The sequence below is a fragment of the Myotis yumanensis genome, unplaced genomic scaffold (assembly GCF_028538775.1).
Source record: "Myotis yumanensis isolate MYYU_CA2020_CCGP unplaced genomic scaffold, mMyoYum1.0.hap1 SCAF_5, whole genome shotgun sequence".
Taxonomy (NCBI): domain Eukaryota; kingdom Metazoa; phylum Chordata; class Mammalia; order Chiroptera; family Vespertilionidae; genus Myotis; species Myotis yumanensis.
In genome coordinates this window covers 15,951,277-15,968,892 of record NW_027223756.1, presented here as the reverse complement: position 1 = coordinate 15,968,892, position 17,616 = coordinate 15,951,277, and the positions used below count along the sequence as shown (strand labels likewise).

The window sequence follows — 17,616 nt, the reverse complement described above, 5'->3', positions numbered from 1 at the left end:
TTAACTTCTAGATCAGTGGTTCGCAACCTGTGGGTCGAGACCCCTTTGGCGGTTGAATGACCCTTTCATAGGGGTCACCTAAGACCATCCTGTATATCAGATATTTACATTACGATTCATAACAGTAGCAACATTACAGTTATGAAGTAGCAATGAAAATAATTTTATGGTTGGGTCACAACATGAGGAACTGTATTTAAAGGGCCAGAAGGTTGAGAACTACTGTTCTAGATACAATTCTCGTGTATCTTTTGGAGACAATTTATCTCATCAAGAATGACAGCCTATTCTATTCGCCGTCCTGCCTCTTGCACTTGTTCTCTCAATTCACTGTGGGAGATTTTATTCAGTAGACACTGAGCTGCTGCTTTTATTCAGCTGCATCGTGTTCCACTGTATGGATGTACCAGAATTAATTTAATTGGCCCCAATGAAGGATGTATAGGCTGTTATTGCTAGAAAGAAGAATGCTGCAACCATTATCCTTATAAATTTATCTTTACATACATGTTCAAGTACAGTGGAAGATACATGCCTAAGCAGTAGAATGGATGGGCCCGATGACTAGTGCATTTAAAATGTTTACATCTCTGCCCTAACCAGTTTGGCTCAATGGATAGAGCATCGGCCTGCGGACTCGAGGGTCCCAGGCTTGATTCCGGTCAAGGCCATGTACATTGGTTGCAGGCACATACCCAGTAGGGAGTGTGCAGGAGGCAGCTGATCGATGTTTCTAACTCTCTATCCCTCTCCCTTCCTCTCTGTAAGAAATCAATAAAATATATTTAAAAAAATAAAAATAAAAATAAAATGTTCACATCTCCAAATCGCTCTCCATAGGGGCTGTACCTATCTGTGACCCCCTCACTCTCCACATCTATATTATCATTGCTCTTGTGGTCATTAGAGTATCACTATTATTACTACTACATTACATTAACTCTTACGTCGCTGCCAATCTGATGCATGCACAATCCCATCTTACAGTAGTTTGCACTTGCCTTCACTTCATATGAGTGCGGGTAAGCATCTTCCTGTTCTGTCTCCATCCTCTGCCCATTTGTCTTTTGGATGATTCTTACCCATTTACTCGCTCTGAGAACTGACAGCATCGAGGAACTGGGAGGAACACAGTCCACTGCCTCTCCCTAAAAGTCTACCCTGACCCGAGGGCAGCATCTGGAGATGCTCCGTTGAAGCCAATATTCCACACTCAGCAGAGGTGGGCGGGACAAGGGCTGACCCCGCCCACTTACCGGGACCCCACAGCTGCTCGCACTGGGCCTGGTAGGTGAGGCACATGCCGTTGTAGCAGTAGGCCTGGCCGCCCTCGCAGGAGGTGCCGTCCATCTGGTAGAAGTTGGTGGGACAGTGGGGAGACTTGCCCGTGCAGAACTCTGGAAGGTCGCACTGCCGGGCCTGTGGGCGGCACAGCGTGCCAGGGGCCACCAGCTGGGCGAGGAAAAGAGGGGAAAGCATCAGTCTCCCTCCAGCCTCCCAGAGAGGCCCGTGAGCATCGCTCTGTGGAACGGAATTCCCATTCCCATTATTTCACAGGCCCTCAGGAGTTCAAACCATCATCACCCTCTAATGTGAACAGTGACTTCGAGTTTTCCAGGCGTTTTCCCAAAGGTAACTCACTTCCTCTCCAGAGGAGGTCGGCCAGAGATCATATTCATGCAACAACTCACAGCTGACTAAATACTTCAGTAATAATGGCTACTTTTATGGAGCTCCCGCTTAGGTGCCAGTACAACTATTATTTCATTTAGTTTTCATGACAGTTTTATGTAATATAATTATCCCTATTTTACAGATTATGAAATCTGAGGCCGAAGAGGCTAAGCAATGTATCCAAAGCCTTATGGTGAATAAATGGCAAAAGAATCAGGCCCACTAATATATACACATGCACACACACACACACACACAACACACACATATTATAAACTCACATAAGCAAATATATAGGCCCATTTACACATATGCATCTAAATTATACATATGCACATTTCCCCCGAATACCTACATGTATACTCACATGTGCTCATTATGTGTTCACGGGGGTCCGGGTTCCATGTTTCTGAAACTTTGAGGCCCTCCCTTCCCCCAGAGGAGGCCGTGTCCTGTCCATCACCCCACAGCGGTTCTGTTAGGTCAGGGAAAGGGCCACTCACCTTACAGCGGTGACAGCAGGAGCCGTGGGCACACTCCGCCCCTTCCCTCAGGGTGCAATTAGAGGCATTGCAGCAGGGATTATCACACTCCTGGGGAGACAGTGGGAGTGGGCGTGAGCCTCCGGGGCAGCAGGACAGGGAGACAGAGTGTGGGAGAGGTCAGGCCCTTCACCTGCCTCTCCCATCTCCCCAACCCTGTCCGCATGCCCGGAAGCCTTTATAAAAAAATCACTTTATAGCTTAATCACTAAGGTAATGTATATTTATCTTAGGGGTGGGGGAATATATATTGTTTATATTTATATTTAATACACACACACAATCATCAGCTCAGACACAACTACATTTTGAGTGTGGATATTTTTCCAGGCATTTTCCTATACACATACACTTATTTTATAAAATCAAAGTATCCACACTGCTTTTTAACACAATGTACTAGGCACACACCTCCTTATAATCATGTATCCTTCCAAAACCTGATTTTCAGAATAGCATCCCACTCTACGGAAATTCTGTGATTTTTTTCTCATCCCCAATATAACACCCCAAGACTCTGTCTTCTGTGCTTTTCTACACTGCCCTCCCTGCCCCCCGTCCCCCCACCCCCGGGTCTTCCTATCCCACAAAAAGAGGCCATCAGGAGCCAGGGCATCCTGCAACAACCTTGCACACAGTTTACGTCAGCTCCTGGCCTGCTTCCTCAGACTTCTCTCACCATCTGCTGCTCTTCCTCAAGCCTCGCCGGCCCGGGCCTTTCCGGGACAGGTCTCTAGGGCTTCCACGCTCTCCTCGCTTCCTTCCTGCCCTACTGCTCCCCATTTGCTGACAGCAAGAGATTTAAAGGGATGACGAGATGGCCAGTGGCTGTGAGTGTCCTTATAACACTCCAACTAGAGTCACAGGCCTGGCCACAAACATTTCTTGACAGTGCCGGTCTCCGTGCATAGGACCATCACAGCCTGTGAGGCAAGACCATTCCCATTTCACAGGCGGGGAAACTGGGGCTGAAACAAGTCGAGGCGCACACACCTGGCAAGTGTTGGAGCAGAATTCAAGCCATGTCTCCCTGGGGCTCACTTCATGCTTATTAACCATATCATAACCATAACTGTCCAGGTCAAGCATATTGAAGACACCACTGCCTGACTATAGATGCCCACCCATCTTCCCCAAGAGAGGGAACTAGAACACTTCCCTTCCATTCATCCCTCACCACCCTGGGCTCCGGGCAGACCCCTGTTCCCTCCCTCCTAACATATCATATCTCTTCCCACCTCTAGGCACAGTGTGTCTTCTCTCCTTGTGCTCCTCACTCACTTCTCATAGCCTTCGATATGGGGGTCAGAGGTCACACCCACACTCAGGAGGGCAGCTCCCCTCATACTACAAATACTCACAGCATCTTGTCATTGGCCCTCCTAGCGTTTACCATGGATTGTATTTAGATACCTTTGCAGCTATTTGGTCAAAGTGTGTTTCCCCTGCTGTACTATATGCTCCACATGGACAGGGACCACGTCTATTTTTGCTGCATTTACCCTAGCCCTAGCACCAGCATAGTACCCCCCACTTAGTAAAAAGCTGTAGAATCAGCAGCTGCTCCGAACATAAGCCAACTGGCTGAGCCCACCCAGGGGTGTTCCTCAACCACACCTCCTTTCTGAAGCGTCTGGACTGACTGTTCTGAACTCATGGAAGAGCCTTAACTAGGTCTGGTCCTATCCTATATAATAAAAGGCTAATATGCAAACTGTCCCCTCAACTGGGAGTTCGATGGGGAGTTTGACCAGGGGGCGGGGACGGCTGGCCAACCTACAGTGTCCCCTCTCCCTGGCCGCCCCGGCCCGATCGGACCTGATTGGGGCAGGCCAGCCGGACCCCAACTGTGCACAAATTCGTGCACTGGGTGTCCAGTTTATTATAATATTTACATGCTGACAGTAAAAAAAAAATCAAGCCATAGAGAAGGTTATAAAATCAAATACTTTTCCCGCATAAACAGACTCGAAATCTCACTACCATAGCTGTTTCTCATGTTTTCTCCCCCAAACTGTTTTCATTTGTTAATGTACATATTTCCATCTTTCAAAAAATAGAGATGAAACTACCCAGTTCTGCTTTTTGCAGAACCACTCGCGTCCGCTAAAATGACACAGCTATGCTGTATGCCTGCCACTCATTTTGAAGATCAAAACAGCTTGCTCCTTCTTCCTCCTGGCGGCCCTTTCAAACCTGACCGAGCTTTCTACTTCCCCTTTCCGCCATCTCGTCTCCAGGCTACGCAGCACAGCTTATTACTTTCAGCATCCTCCAAAGGCCCAAGGTCAAGTTCAGATATCCGGCTGCATGGCCCCCAGAATAAATTCGGTGCAGCTGGAAGGCCAAGAAGGGCATCTGTCACTGCACTGGTGTGGACTGTGGTTTGTGGTTAGATCAGACACTCACAGGAAGAACTCCACCCAAACTTGGACACCAACAGGGCCAGGCTCAAACTGGGAGTCTGCAGAGGTGGTCCACAGTGAAGGCTGACCCTCCACGTCTTATTTGTGATGTCGTAGGAAATGTGCATGAGTGAGAAATCTTTCAATTGCATCCTCTTTGACCTTGAGATTTGAAATTAACGCAAATTCTTTCTCTCCTGCCTGTGCCGCCATGACACCTTACCTCTTCCTCCCCACAGTCACACTCTTCCCCTTCTTCCAGGTACCCATTTCCGCATCTCCGGCCTCCGTACAGCATCTTGATGTCTGGCATGTTCGAGAGACACATCCCACCACCTGACTGCAAATACCTTTCCAGCTCCCTCCTGTTGCATCCATTGAACACTTTGGGAAAAGGATGCCTAGAAGGGAATGAGTTGGAGTCAGTTGGGAGTCTGCACATCAAGCAGCCAGGACAGCTGTCAATCCTTCTGCCCATCGGGCTGATGGACTCAGACCCCCACTAGTCCCATTCACATACCTTTTGCTCTTTTAGAACTTCAGCGATATATTAACTTACAATTCTAAGAATGAAGAAATATTAACCACTCATAATATTTCCCCCTCCTTCTGCCCAGAGGAAGTATCTGAGAATCAGAGGCAGCAATTTCTGCCCTTTGCATGAAGGGGTTGCAATAAAGAAAGGGATGCGAGTGTTACAACAGGTCTCCAGAGCCTGAGAGCTGAATAAAATACCAGCCAACCCAAACGTTTTCTGAAGCTGATATTAGATAGAGATTTTCTTGGGACTGAGGACTGGGCCAAAAAGGGCCAAGACCATGGGTTTAATTTTTGGTTGGGCCAGAGATCTGCTCTCTGTACTAAGGATTCAGGGTTTAATTTTCGGTTGGGCCAGCGATCTGCTCTCTGTACTAAGGATTCAGGCAGTGCTCCAAATTCAACCAGCCAACTCGCAAAGGCACATTCTTTATCACAAGGGTATGAAAGGGCCTGGGGCCCACTGTTGGGAAAAAGAATTAAAAGTCATTCACTCCCTGGTATCAGGTCAGTACTACCATTTGGGTCTATAAAAGAAGTCATCCTGATCCCAAGTCTCTAAGCCAACTACAGGTTAGACACTAGAGGGTTTTCCTCAGTTATCAGATATGCCACACGGAATTTGTTACTAACTGTTAAACTACTCAAATTAATAACTAGGTTAAAAACAAACTGGAGCAGTAACTAATATAACTCTCAGCTGCTTGTCTACGAATATGCTCTTTAGACAGGGGAAGAAAGAGGTGGACTTAACCAGGAGCTCATGGGATGTGAGCATGGCCCATGGCCTTGCATCCTATGCATGGCAACACCCTCCTCTGTGTGTCACAGCAGAGAAGGGATGGGAAAGGCACCGGCCCCGGGGGCTCCAATGTGCTCCTGGAGACACTGACACCATTTCTTTAAGAAGCATAAGCAGGTCCTAATGGTTTGGGGTGGGAGAACACAGGCTTCCACCATGAGGCCTTCCAAAGGGTGACCGAGGTCCTGGGAGAACCCAATGCTCTCTGCTGAGTGAGTCCAGACACTATCGGCCTCTGAATAAACTCCAGAATTCTCTTTAAAGGCTCTGGGTTTAAAACCCTCACAGCTACAGGGAGATGGGGCTGCCTTGCCCTTGTTCCGGGTAAACGCAGCCTGTAAATCCCCTGTGGGCTCGCTGTGGGTGTACAGATGCTCCTCTTTCTTGCCCTTGTTCTGGAGCCTACATCAGCCCTATCAATCAAGCCTGGGAAGTGAGAGCACTCATCAAACCCCCTTGGGGTGGAGGGACTAAGAATTGGGACTGCTATCAAAATGGATCCTCATCAAAAATTCCTGAAAAAAAAAGGACACAGGTCGTCGGGTGAATTTTGCAGCCGAAGACCTAGGACAGCACACCTCCTGCTAGACACCTGGTGCTCCCTGCATGCATTTGCTTCCTTTGTCCTCTTCCCATTTCTTTGCTGTCAAAATCACATTTCTCTCCAAGGTCTAACAGAGGCTCCCTTGCTCTGCCCTCTGCCCTGCCCTCCCCTTCCTATATGACTCACCCGGTGGCGGCTGCCATGATGCACCCACCGTCAGCCGCGCTGGCGTGGCAGCAACCTTTCAGATCATGGGTCATGCCGAAGTTGTGGCCCATCTCATGGGCCATGGTGGCAGCCACACCAATGGAATTCTCAGAGTGGTCCTGCTCAGGGAGAGAGTGCAGGTCAGGAAGACAGCCCCCGACCCCAACCCTGCCTTTCCTTTGGCCAAGCCTGGCAGCTTGATTAAAAACCTTTGCTTTTAACTACATGCTGCACTGCCAATCGTAAGGGCTGGATAAAGGATGAGCAGATAGATGCTAGCAGGCTCCTTGATATCCACTTCACAGGTCAGAAATGAACAGTCAAAGTCATTTAATAAGTAGTCGCCAAGTGAGAGAGAATTTCTGAAGAAGGTAGGAAGTTCCTAATCATGACTTTGAGACAGGCTCTAGTTTCATAATGATGTACAAAACATAAAACCTAGAACTAAAAAAAACCTCCATCTGTTGTCTTACTACTCCCCTGGTTTGGAATATATGAAAGACCTAGCGATGTAGTAATGTGACTGCTTCCGGGTTTTCCTGGGCTTGACAATTGGGGGATAAACTACAACCCATGAAAATCTACCCCTGGTATCTCCATCTCTGATCAATGACTGACTTCCTTTTAAACAACTGCTCGAAGCTTTTCTTTTTTCTGCAATACTAAATATAAAATTGTGGGTTTTGGGGGGTTTTTTTGTTTGTTTGTTTTTTATATATATTTTTCTTGATTTCAGAGAGAAAGGGAGAGGGAGAGACAGAAATACCTATGATGAGAGAATCACTCATCAGCTGCCCCCCGCATACCCCCCACCAATTGTTTTTGACGAGATGACCTCCTGTCCTGTGAGGCGGTCTTCTGCCTTCTGCCACACGATACGATGTATCAGCTGAGACTCACCATGTTCACGCCTCCAGACTGGTACACGGAGCACATGACGTTGAGGGGGGCCAGGCCGATGGTGACGCCCTGGAAACGCACGCCCCTGCAGAATGGAAGGAGAGGGTGACTAGGGAGGGGACTGAGTGGGGCTGTTTCAACGTGCCCATGCAGGTGGCCGTCATGGTGTCCCCTGGCCCCTCTGACACTCCCAGATCATTCCCAAGGGGCGAGGCCCTGGTATTCCAGGCCAGCTGGACAGAGTCCAGGCAGCCAGGCCTCTCATTTCCTCTCACCTACCCTCTCACTGCTCTAAAAAAACAGAAAGAGAGAGTGAAAGGTCCCTTTGTCCCACATATGCCCACAGCCCCGATCCCTGGAAGGAAATGGGCAGGGCTTGCAAAGTTGCATCCCATCCCTGCTGCACAGGAAAAGGTCACAGGGAGGGGTGAGGTAAGGGAAGAATGGCACAGGGGCTGATGCTGAAGTGAATCATGCCCACTTCCTCCAGCTGCAGGGTCGCATGCCACATCCTGGCTCTGGGGTATGTGCCTGGGGGTAGGTGGGGGGAATGTGGGGTAGCAGCTGCCAGAGGGCTGATGCTTCATTCCCTCACCGCCCGGGGCCAAGGAAACAGATGTGTCCCATCGGAAGCCTTGCAAAGTGCAGCAGGGTGCCAGAATGACCTGTTTCTGCCTCTGTTTCACAACTGTGATCCTAATCTGCCAACAGCCAAACTCCATTCCCCCAGTTTAATCCATCCCTCCCCAGGGCAGGGGCCAAGGAGTAACTAAAACCCAGTGGTCTCATGCATGCCACAAAACGTAATTTGTTTAAATAAGCTTTTTGTGGAAAACTTCTAAATGACTTCTAATAACTTCTAAATAACTCGTGGCTTAAAAGGAAAACAAACTGAAGTGACAATTAGCAAGGACACTGGAGCGTTATATTTTAAAACCAATGGGACATACGAGGCCTTTTAAATGAGTAAACAAAGGTTTAAATGATTGTTGATTCAGAAAGGTATTTAAGCACCAGGAAGGCAGTGACTTACTATGTATGGGACTTCTGTTGTAACTGTCTCAGAATACCTTTGGAAGTCAACCCTAATAAACACCAGATAATCACCCCCGGGGACTGTCACACGCCAGCATGACCCCCATCCGCGTCTTCTCTTTTTCCCCCTGGGATGGAAGAAACTCCAACACAATCCTCACCCCACCCCCTTCCAGGCCTCCCTCCGACTGAGCACACAGTTCCTGCACCATCTGCCACGTGGACCACCTTGGGCCGTCAGCCCTCAGCCCCTCAGAACAAAGTGAAGGACAACCCAGGGAGCCCTCACCCTCCTCGCGGGCCCGGGCCTGCTTCAAAGTCCCTAGATGAAGATGAGCCCCTTACAAAGTCTGTTTCAAAACTGCCCATGACCACCAGTCAGTCAGTCAACTTCCTCAAACACACCCAATTGTTTCAGACGCTCAACTGAATATGTGTCGGTCTAATTTTCTCATCTAGATTGTAAGTACTTCTTGGGACTGCTCTGCCTCTTTTTAAATCTTTTCCAGCGTGTGCTAGGTACAGAGCACATGTCTGAGAAATGCCCGATTCCCTGGGGCCGAGAGTCAAGGTGGCCCAGTGCGACCGACACTCAGCACCAGGAAACGAAGGGGCAGCCGGCGCAGCACTGCGGGCAGGGGCTCTGCAGCCAAGGCAAAGACAAGGCATATGGGGACAGGCTACTTACGTGATCAGCTGTGCATTGTCGTGCTTCTTCCGAAAGACCAGCTTGCGCCTCCAACGAAGAAATGACCAGAGGGTGGTGTAGGGGTTCGTCGAAATTTCACACTGATCCCCATGAGTCCATACTTCCAAGCCCACGAGAGCAATCCGGATGTTGTAGGGTCGGTAAAACTGTCGGGTGAAAGAGAAAAGCTACAGCATCACCTTCATCTGCCAATGCTAGGGAGGAGCTGAAACATCTCAGGTGGCTAAACAGCATGCCATTGGATGGACGCACCCAATTGTATATGGACATTTCATGGTCAGATGTCTCCACTCGTTTAGGAAGTACACGTGTATACTAGTAGGTAGACATGCTTACTCTCAGAAGTGTCCTTCCCCATCACTGGAGCTGTCCAGCTTTGGTCAAGGATGCCGTAAACAGGCTACAAGCATTAGGCTGCAAAGGTCCCAGATAACTGTCAGGGTTCCATCCAATCCAAAGATTTGCAAATTCTGTACATGAGACCTGACTCTTGGGACCTTAAGGCTACAGATCTATCTAACCTTTATGATATACTGTGTCTTTTATGTCGTATACATATAACAGGATGAGAGCTTTCTTTAAAGATGACTATTGGAAGGTGTGGGTATAAGCAATTCTTTGACTGGCATACCCTAGAGACTACTGAGGCAGTGACTTACCAAAAAGGAAAAAAAAAATTGCATGTAAATCTAGGTCATGTGAGTAAGGAGATACCATTTAATCTAAAATTGGATGACTTGCCTGACTGGTGTGGCTCAGTGGTTGAGCACTGACCTATGAACCATGAGGTCAGGGTTCGATTCCTGGTCAGGGTACATGCCCAGGTTGCAGGCTTGATCCCCAGTGTGGGGCATGCAGGAGACAGCCAATCAGTAATTCTCTCTCATCATTGATGTTTCTCTCTCCCTTCCTCTCCCCCCCACCTCTCTCTCTCTCTCTCTCTCTCTCTCTCAAATCAATAAAAATGTATTTTAAAAAATAAAAACACTGGATGACTTTGGGCAAGTACTGCCCTGGCTAAAAGCAGCAAGCGGAGCACTTTTACGCACTATGTACTGAGGCTTGAAGTTCAATACCTTCCTTGTCCAAACTCTCAACAGAAAAATGGTGGAGCCAGGATTCGAGCCAAAATGACCAGATCTCAGAGCCTGTGCGTGGCCCACGCTGCTTGAGTGTGGGCGGTTCTCCATCCACACCATCCACTTGCCTCCAGGACGCTGTGCTGTAAGATGGGCTCCAGATTCAGCAAAACATCCGTTGATCTCAACGGAAATTTTGATTTTCCTGTTTTGTGCCAGGCCAATCATTATAGCAAATAAAAGGTTTGGATTCCAATTTGAACTTGCTTTACTCAGGGAGCTTTTTAAGGACTTAAACTTGGCTTTTTTTTTATGGCTAAAGAAAAGCATTTTGGATTGGGTTCATGATTCAGCAAATTAGTGCAGTTCATTCCAGGTTTAGTTCAACAACAGTTCAGTTCAAGTAGCTGGGTCAGCAGCCTCAGAGAAGTGGGCTAGCCTTCCAGCCAGGAAGCCGGGTGTCAGCTGCTGAGGACAGAACCGAGACTGCTCCACAGAAGGGACCAGCTCGCCAGGCCGGGCTCCGAGGGCGGGCTGGGCTCTGCTCAGGGCTCTCCTCTCCTCTCATCTTTCATCAGCACCCTTGGTCCTATCACCCGACCAGCCGGACAGTTCACAAAGGGGAGACCCAGCCAAGCCTGCCACCTGCCGTGTCTGCAGAACAATAGATGTCACGTGGGTGATAACAGAGCGGCCTCCTGTATACCCCGCAGGGAATCAGGCTTTTCTTGTTTTCCCAGATGTTGAGTGTGTGGGTTGGAGGGCCATTTAGATGTTATTGTTGAGTGAGTGGAGAGCTAGGGAGGACTTGGACTGCGCTCCTGGAGCCCTTCCTCCCAGGAAATGCCGGTGTTTGACTTTCACCAGTCACTGACCACGGGCCTTCTGGAATTTCCAGAGCCATTTTTGGCATAGACTTTCCCACCTGATGGCATCAGAATGCTACCAAATCTGCTTGTAAATGTCTAGAAAATATTTCAGTTCTCTCCTTTATACTCTGGTGTTTAGGAAAAAAATGGTTTCTCCTTTGGACCTGGGACCCATGACTCCCTAGCTGGCCCAGAGTGAAAGCTGCAGGAGTTCTGTGAGTGGCCTGAAATTGTACAATGTTGTTAGAGTCTCACAGAGACCCGTGACCCCAAACATATTAAAACCTACATTTTAAAACGGCTGCTAGCCTAAGAAGAGGCTAGATTACCTGCTCTACTACATTTTGCACTATAACAAATGTAAAGAAAAATATTTTCAAGACCATGTCCCAGACCAGCCTGTTCTAATAAATGTCAAGAATTTGGGCATTCCCTAAGAGCATGTTTGAAAGGCCTGCCCTAGGAAAGTTAGCCATGGTCTAGCCTGGTCTTTCTAAGACAGGACATCACTTTAGAACCTTTCACAGACAGAGGCTATACAGATTGTTCCTGAAACAAGCCACTCCTCAACTTTTAAGATTCTGTCCTGTTCCCTTGCTGACCTAGCTCCATTCTCTCCTCAGGCAGAGAACTCCTGAGCTCCGTGCCTGGAAGGAACCTTAAAGAACCTTAAAGCATTCTAAAACCGAGCTCCTCCATGTCCTCGGCTCCCTGGGAGCCGCTGCAGGGATGGAGAGAAGGGGTGAGAGGGCAGAGCTCTAGTCCTCACCCTGCTTCAGCCTGGAGCAGCCCGTTTCATCTGACTTTTATATTGGACGGTTTTGAACTGATCTCAGCCTATTCATAACCAGCGTTAGAGAGCTGGACCACCCTTGTGATTCTTACTGTGATTGCAAGACTCCCTTCAGCAATAACCATCAGGAAACTGAGCAGATACAGGCGTATTACTCACAAGACCTGGAAATCACACAGCACACCTGGGGCCACACAGCGAGGTGGGGCGTGGGGGTGGGGGAGGTGAGGGGGGAAGAGTGCGAAAGGGCCTGGGTTCAGCTTTTATTGGGGTGAAGGGTGAGGATCCAGGTTTTTGAGGACTCACTCTTTCTTGGTGAATTTAAAACACCGAGTGGGAATTTAAAGCACAGGAAAAGAAAAAACAAAAAAACACACACAAGTACCCAAATGGTCTCTTACTAAAATCAACCACGATCTCTAAACCAGAAGAGCCTCAGCGGAGCGAGGGGGCCTGGATCTTCGCCTTCCTGTAGTGGCCGAGAGAGCCCACTTTGAAGTGGGTGCCTCTTGGTAATGAAGGCTTGGGCACTCAAAGCTTAAGCCAGGCACTTGTGTTACAAAAACAAAATAAGCAAACAATGCCAGGGCTTATAATACATGGTCAGTGGTGTAGGATTTTATTTTAAAAAAGGATGTCACCTGTCTGGCTGATGTGGCTCAGTGGTTGAGTGTCAACCTATGAACCAGGAGGTCAAGGGTCCATTCCCGGTCAGGGCACATGCCCAGGTTGCAGGCTCAATCCCCAGTAGGGGGCGTACAGGAGACAGCCAATCAATGATTCTCTCTCATCATTGATGTTTCTATCTCTCCCTCTCTGAAATCAATAAAAAGTATATATATTTAAACAACCACAAAAAAGGAAGCCACCAGAAAAAAGAAAAATGATCCAAAACATTTGATTTAGGCCAACCCCTCTATTTTATCAATCCCAAACAAAACAAAACTTCAAGCCAAAGAAGATGAGTCACTTGGCTCCGGTCACATAGTTGAGCTTCGAGTTCACCTGCGCCTCTGAGGCATTGCTGTTCCCTCTCAGAGGCTGGCTGGGCCGGCCAGTCCGTTACACACGAGGCAGCTCAGGGGCCATGTGCTCGCCCGTCCTCTGAGTGCTGGCACCGTTCCCACAAAGTACACACCTGGTCTCACCTTATCAACATAATTGGCGATCTCGATGAGCTTGTTTTTGGTGGCTTCCAGATCTCGTCCATTCTTGGTAAACTAAATGGGATAAGCAAAACTAGGTAAGACACCAGGGCCTCTCTCATAACCCCTCCCATGCCCAGTACTTGTCTTTGAATTAGTTTTTACTTGCTCCCATCTTCTATGAGCAGTCATTTTTACACAGCTGTCTCCCCACCACACACACACACACACACACACACACACACACAGTGTCAGCTGAGGGAGAGCAGAGCTGGATCACATCCATCCTGGTAGCCCCACCCACCAGTGCCCAGCACGGAGCAGGCGCGCCATGGTTGTACAGTGAATTGAATTCTCTTTCTCCAGCCCTTGAAGTCAACCTTGTTCCCCTGTCCTCCAAATGAGAAGGCCTCCCACAAACTCACTGGGCCTCAGAAGAGGGACCGATCTGATCCCTGCCTTGGGCATCATCCAACCTAAAGCCACCAACCCAGGGGTTTCAACAGGGCTCCTTTCATGTGATCGATCAGCAGTGGTCAAACTGTTGCTGACCGCCTGCTCTATACATGGCACTGGACTTGGCATAGGTGTGAGTTCCTGGTCCTAGCCTAGAGGAGCTTCAGCTACAACAGAGAGAGGGCCAGAAATAACAGCAATGGCAGGTTCTGTATTGAAGGGGCATATAACTGAAATGGACTGAGAAAACATGGACAGAAATCATGGCAACAGGAGGCCACAGGAGTGATACAAAGCGAGTGCTGGTATTGAGGATCATAAGACCCGGGCTTTGTCTGGCACGCCACTCAGATGGACTGGCAGTGCCTTCTACGGTGAGAAGAATCCTGAGACTGCATGGGGCTTGGCAGGAAAGAGTGCTGTGCCCGATTGGAAATGTCCGCCATGGGCACCAGGAAGAAGACATTTCATGATGCAGCCTCACATTTATCCTTCCTGCTTCAAAAGGATAGGCCTCTTTCAGCTGCAATGAAGGAAAGCTTCGCCGTGTAAAGATAAAATCTGCCACAACTGACCTAAATTTGCAAGCGCTGGGCATGTCCTGTCCGCTATCATTGTTACACAGAAAGTGGGTACCTCGCTCATTTACCTGGGGTACACAACTATATATGCTACTTCAATTCCAAACTTCCACGCCCTTCCTCCACCTCCTTCAGCAAGAATAGCAGAACAAGAAATAAAGGACATCCAGGTAAAACTCTCAAGGATACTGGTTGTGATGGGTGTGTCTCTGCCATGACACAGGCGAGAAAACCGCCCTTTCCTATTCTTCCACTGCACTGATTTTCCTGGGCATCCTGGGAGCTGTCACTCATCTGAACTGTCAATCACCTCACTTTCACTAGTGTTTTCTAAGAGTTCAAGTCAGTATCAGGCATTGTGACTTAGCCTTTACGAGGTGTTAATCCTGAAGCTTCTCATTATACAGTCATCCCATTTCTAAATTGGTCTCACTGCACAGCAAGTGTGGCAGGATTTAGTGAATATTTACTATAAAATCCGTCCTATTTTATTGCCTTTCTAAGATATTGCAACTACCTTCAAGCAACTGTCTGATAACACCACCACCCTTTAAGGAATGTACCGCGTCATCCAGAAGAGTCTCCAGCAGGAGCCAGCAAACTTTTTCTTAAATGGGCAGACTGTAAATATTTCCGGCTTTGCATCCATAGTGTCTCTGTTGCATCTACTCAACTCTGCCATTATAGCTCAGCCATGGACAATACTCGCAGCAGTAGGCATGGAAGTGTTCCGGTAAAACTTTGCTTACAAAAACGTGTGGGCGGGATTTGACCATGGGTTATAGCTTGCAGACCCCTGATCTATAGAAAGGACTGTCTTAACCTTATACTTTCTAGGTGATAAGAAAGTAAAACACAGTGTGTCACCTGGCCTTTCCCAACTGCCTCACATTCCGCCTGCATCATGCAAGTTCTTGGCATTCCCGCCCTTACAGCTGTCCTGCCCCTTCTGCAACACCCCGGCTTGCTCTTCCCTCTCCTGGATTTCCCATTTTGCTCGAGGACATAAGCTGAGACCCACCCAGGTGCTCCCACCTAGACCCAGGGAGTGAGCAGCTGCTTAGTCAGTTTTACTGCTGACAATACTCGCTCTCATTCTGCTCCCTCTCCCTCTCCTTCTCCCTCTCCCTCTCTCTCATCAATAGCAGCACTATCCCAGTCTCTGCTCCCTGTGCAGCCCAGAGGAGGAGCTTGGCCTATCTAAGCACCAGGTTGTAAATCACAGATAAGGCCGCCCTCCCCCTCCCTGCCTTCCCATCCTTTCAGATTAATTGTCAGGAATACATTTCTGCCTGCAGAGGCCAGGCCAAGAGGCCGCTGGGAGAGGGAGTGGGGGAGAGGTGGCGAGGGGGAGGGACTTGTGAGCCTGAGAACCAGCCTGGCCTATTGTATCCCCCACTCCACCCCTCCCCATGACTCATTCAAAGCCCAGGACCCTGAGAAATAAGCAAGTTCCCGTCTCCAGGCAGCACTCCCCAGGCAGCACGAGCCTGCCTGTCTGTTAGGAACGCCTGTCCCTGCCCGGCTGCTGCTGAAGGCAGCCCCTCCGAAAAAGGATGGCGGCCCAGGCACACCTTAGTCCTGAAGGCACCCTGAGCAGCCAGTTTTCCTTGTGGGCGTTTTCTGCGACCCTGGAGGTCAACAGACTAAAGATGCCCAATCCCATCCCTGCCCCCGCTTCTCTGACTTGCAGTTTGCGGAGACTCACATCCAGTGGGTTTTAAAACCCTGCCCCAGGTTTCCACGGGGGAGAGTGCTGGGCTGCAGGGGAGGGTCCCCCACCTTTACAATAGAGTGGCTATGTTTCTATATGCTTAACTCCTGGGTCCCAGGAGCTTTCCTCTGAACAAAGGATTCTGTGGCTGAAAAAAACTGGTTCATGACACTGTATTGGATGATTTCAGATGCAAAGTTAAAATGAAAACATGTCCTGGAGTCAGAAGAGCTCAGCTCTTCCAGCAACCCTCCCGCCAGGGGCCAGTGAGGGTCCTCGCCTCCCATGACCCTGTGACCTTGGCCTTTGCATCAGCTTTAGATCCTGACCCCACCGTTCCTCATCCACCCCCCACCCCCCCTACACACACACACACACCAGTCTTCGGAAAGGAAAACAAAAAGGGGAGAGGAGGCTGTGAAAAACCAACACCAAGAGCAATTTAAAAGCAAAACTCTTCTCAAAGCAGAACACGATGTTCCCGGGCCTGGAGTGCCCTTCGCCTCCACCTCTCTGCGCAGTTAACATCCTGTCCTTTAGGACAGCTCAAGGCCACCTCCTCCTGCCACTGACCCACAAAGGCAGGTCGTCCAGCCTGGAATCTAGTGTCCTTCCCACTACCCTGCACTGCCTCCAGGACCTGAGCTTTGGGACTGTGGACCAGGTAGAGCGGCCTTGGAAGGAGGCCCTCTGGGGAGCTGGTAACTAAACCACTTGGACGGAGTATGAGACAGACTGGAGCTTGGATAAGCCTCGGCCTCAGGGAGCCCCAGGCGAGCATGCAGCGAGCACAAGCCCAGTGAGTGCTCAGCTGCTCATGTTTTCCATGCCCAGAAGATGTGCTTAGCTATGTGGTCGAGTGGCTACATAAAGTGAGAACTGGAGGTAAAATATGGCTCATTTGGGCAAATATGGGCACTGGGGCTTGAACCCATTCTTCGGGTGTCAACTTCAACCTCACCACCTTGGAGAAGCTTTGCCTGTTTCCAAAGCCACTGTGTTGGACCCTCATTGTCTGCATTTCTAATCCTCTGCAACGGAACATCCTAGCAGTTACCACGCCTGGAACCAGTATGCAGTTCCCTGTTGGTGTTGTCAGCTCTGTGACTCCAGGGGCAGGTCTGTCTATATCTCTTGGGGCCAAGTTCTGTGAGTACTATGCTTGGCACATAAGAGAGAATTGAGACATCACGGATGAATAAATGAAATGAAAGAGAGAGATGAGTGTTCATCAAATCTTAGAAGTCAAGGCCTGCGAGAACCTGTCTAGTTTGAGGCATATAGAAGTAAAGGCCAAACAGCTAGTCCTTTGCGTCAGTAGTTCTCCAACTTGCCTGTGTATTGGAATCACCCAGAGGGCTTGTTAAAACCTAGATTGCTGGACCCCAGCCCCACAGCTCAGGATTCAGTAGTTCTGGGGTACAGCCCAGGAATTGGCATTTTTCACAAGTTCCGGTGCTACTGATACCACTGGTCCAGGGACTACATTTTGGGAATCACAGCTTCCGGTTTTCATTTAGTGCCAACCTGATTATAAAAATGGACCCATACATGGGCAAGAAAATTGTATTAAGTCTGATGACTCAGAATACACCTATTATCTGTGCAAAAAAAAAATTGTTTT

At 48.9% G+C, this 17,616-nt stretch overlaps 1 protein-coding gene across 1 annotated transcript in view; it reads right to left on the bottom strand.

The window, feature by feature from the left end:
* ADAM19 (ADAM metallopeptidase domain 19) overlaps positions 1 to 17,616 on the bottom strand; it is a 79,237-nt gene that overhangs the window by 11,835 nt on the left and 49,786 nt on the right. Inside the window, exons 8-14 of the mRNA XM_070414514.1 lie at positions 13,245 to 13,316; positions 9,335 to 9,501; positions 7,612 to 7,696; positions 6,691 to 6,830; positions 4,845 to 5,022; positions 2,178 to 2,267; positions 1,257 to 1,452 (exon numbers count right to left, since the gene is read on the bottom strand). Coding sequence (XP_070270615.1) covers positions 1,257 to 1,452; positions 2,178 to 2,267; positions 4,845 to 5,022; positions 6,691 to 6,830; positions 7,612 to 7,696; positions 9,335 to 9,501; positions 13,245 to 13,316 — 928 coding nt within the window. The remainder of the gene's footprint in view (positions 1 to 1,256; positions 1,453 to 2,177; positions 2,268 to 4,844; positions 5,023 to 6,690; positions 6,831 to 7,611; positions 7,697 to 9,334; positions 9,502 to 13,244; positions 13,317 to 17,616) is intronic.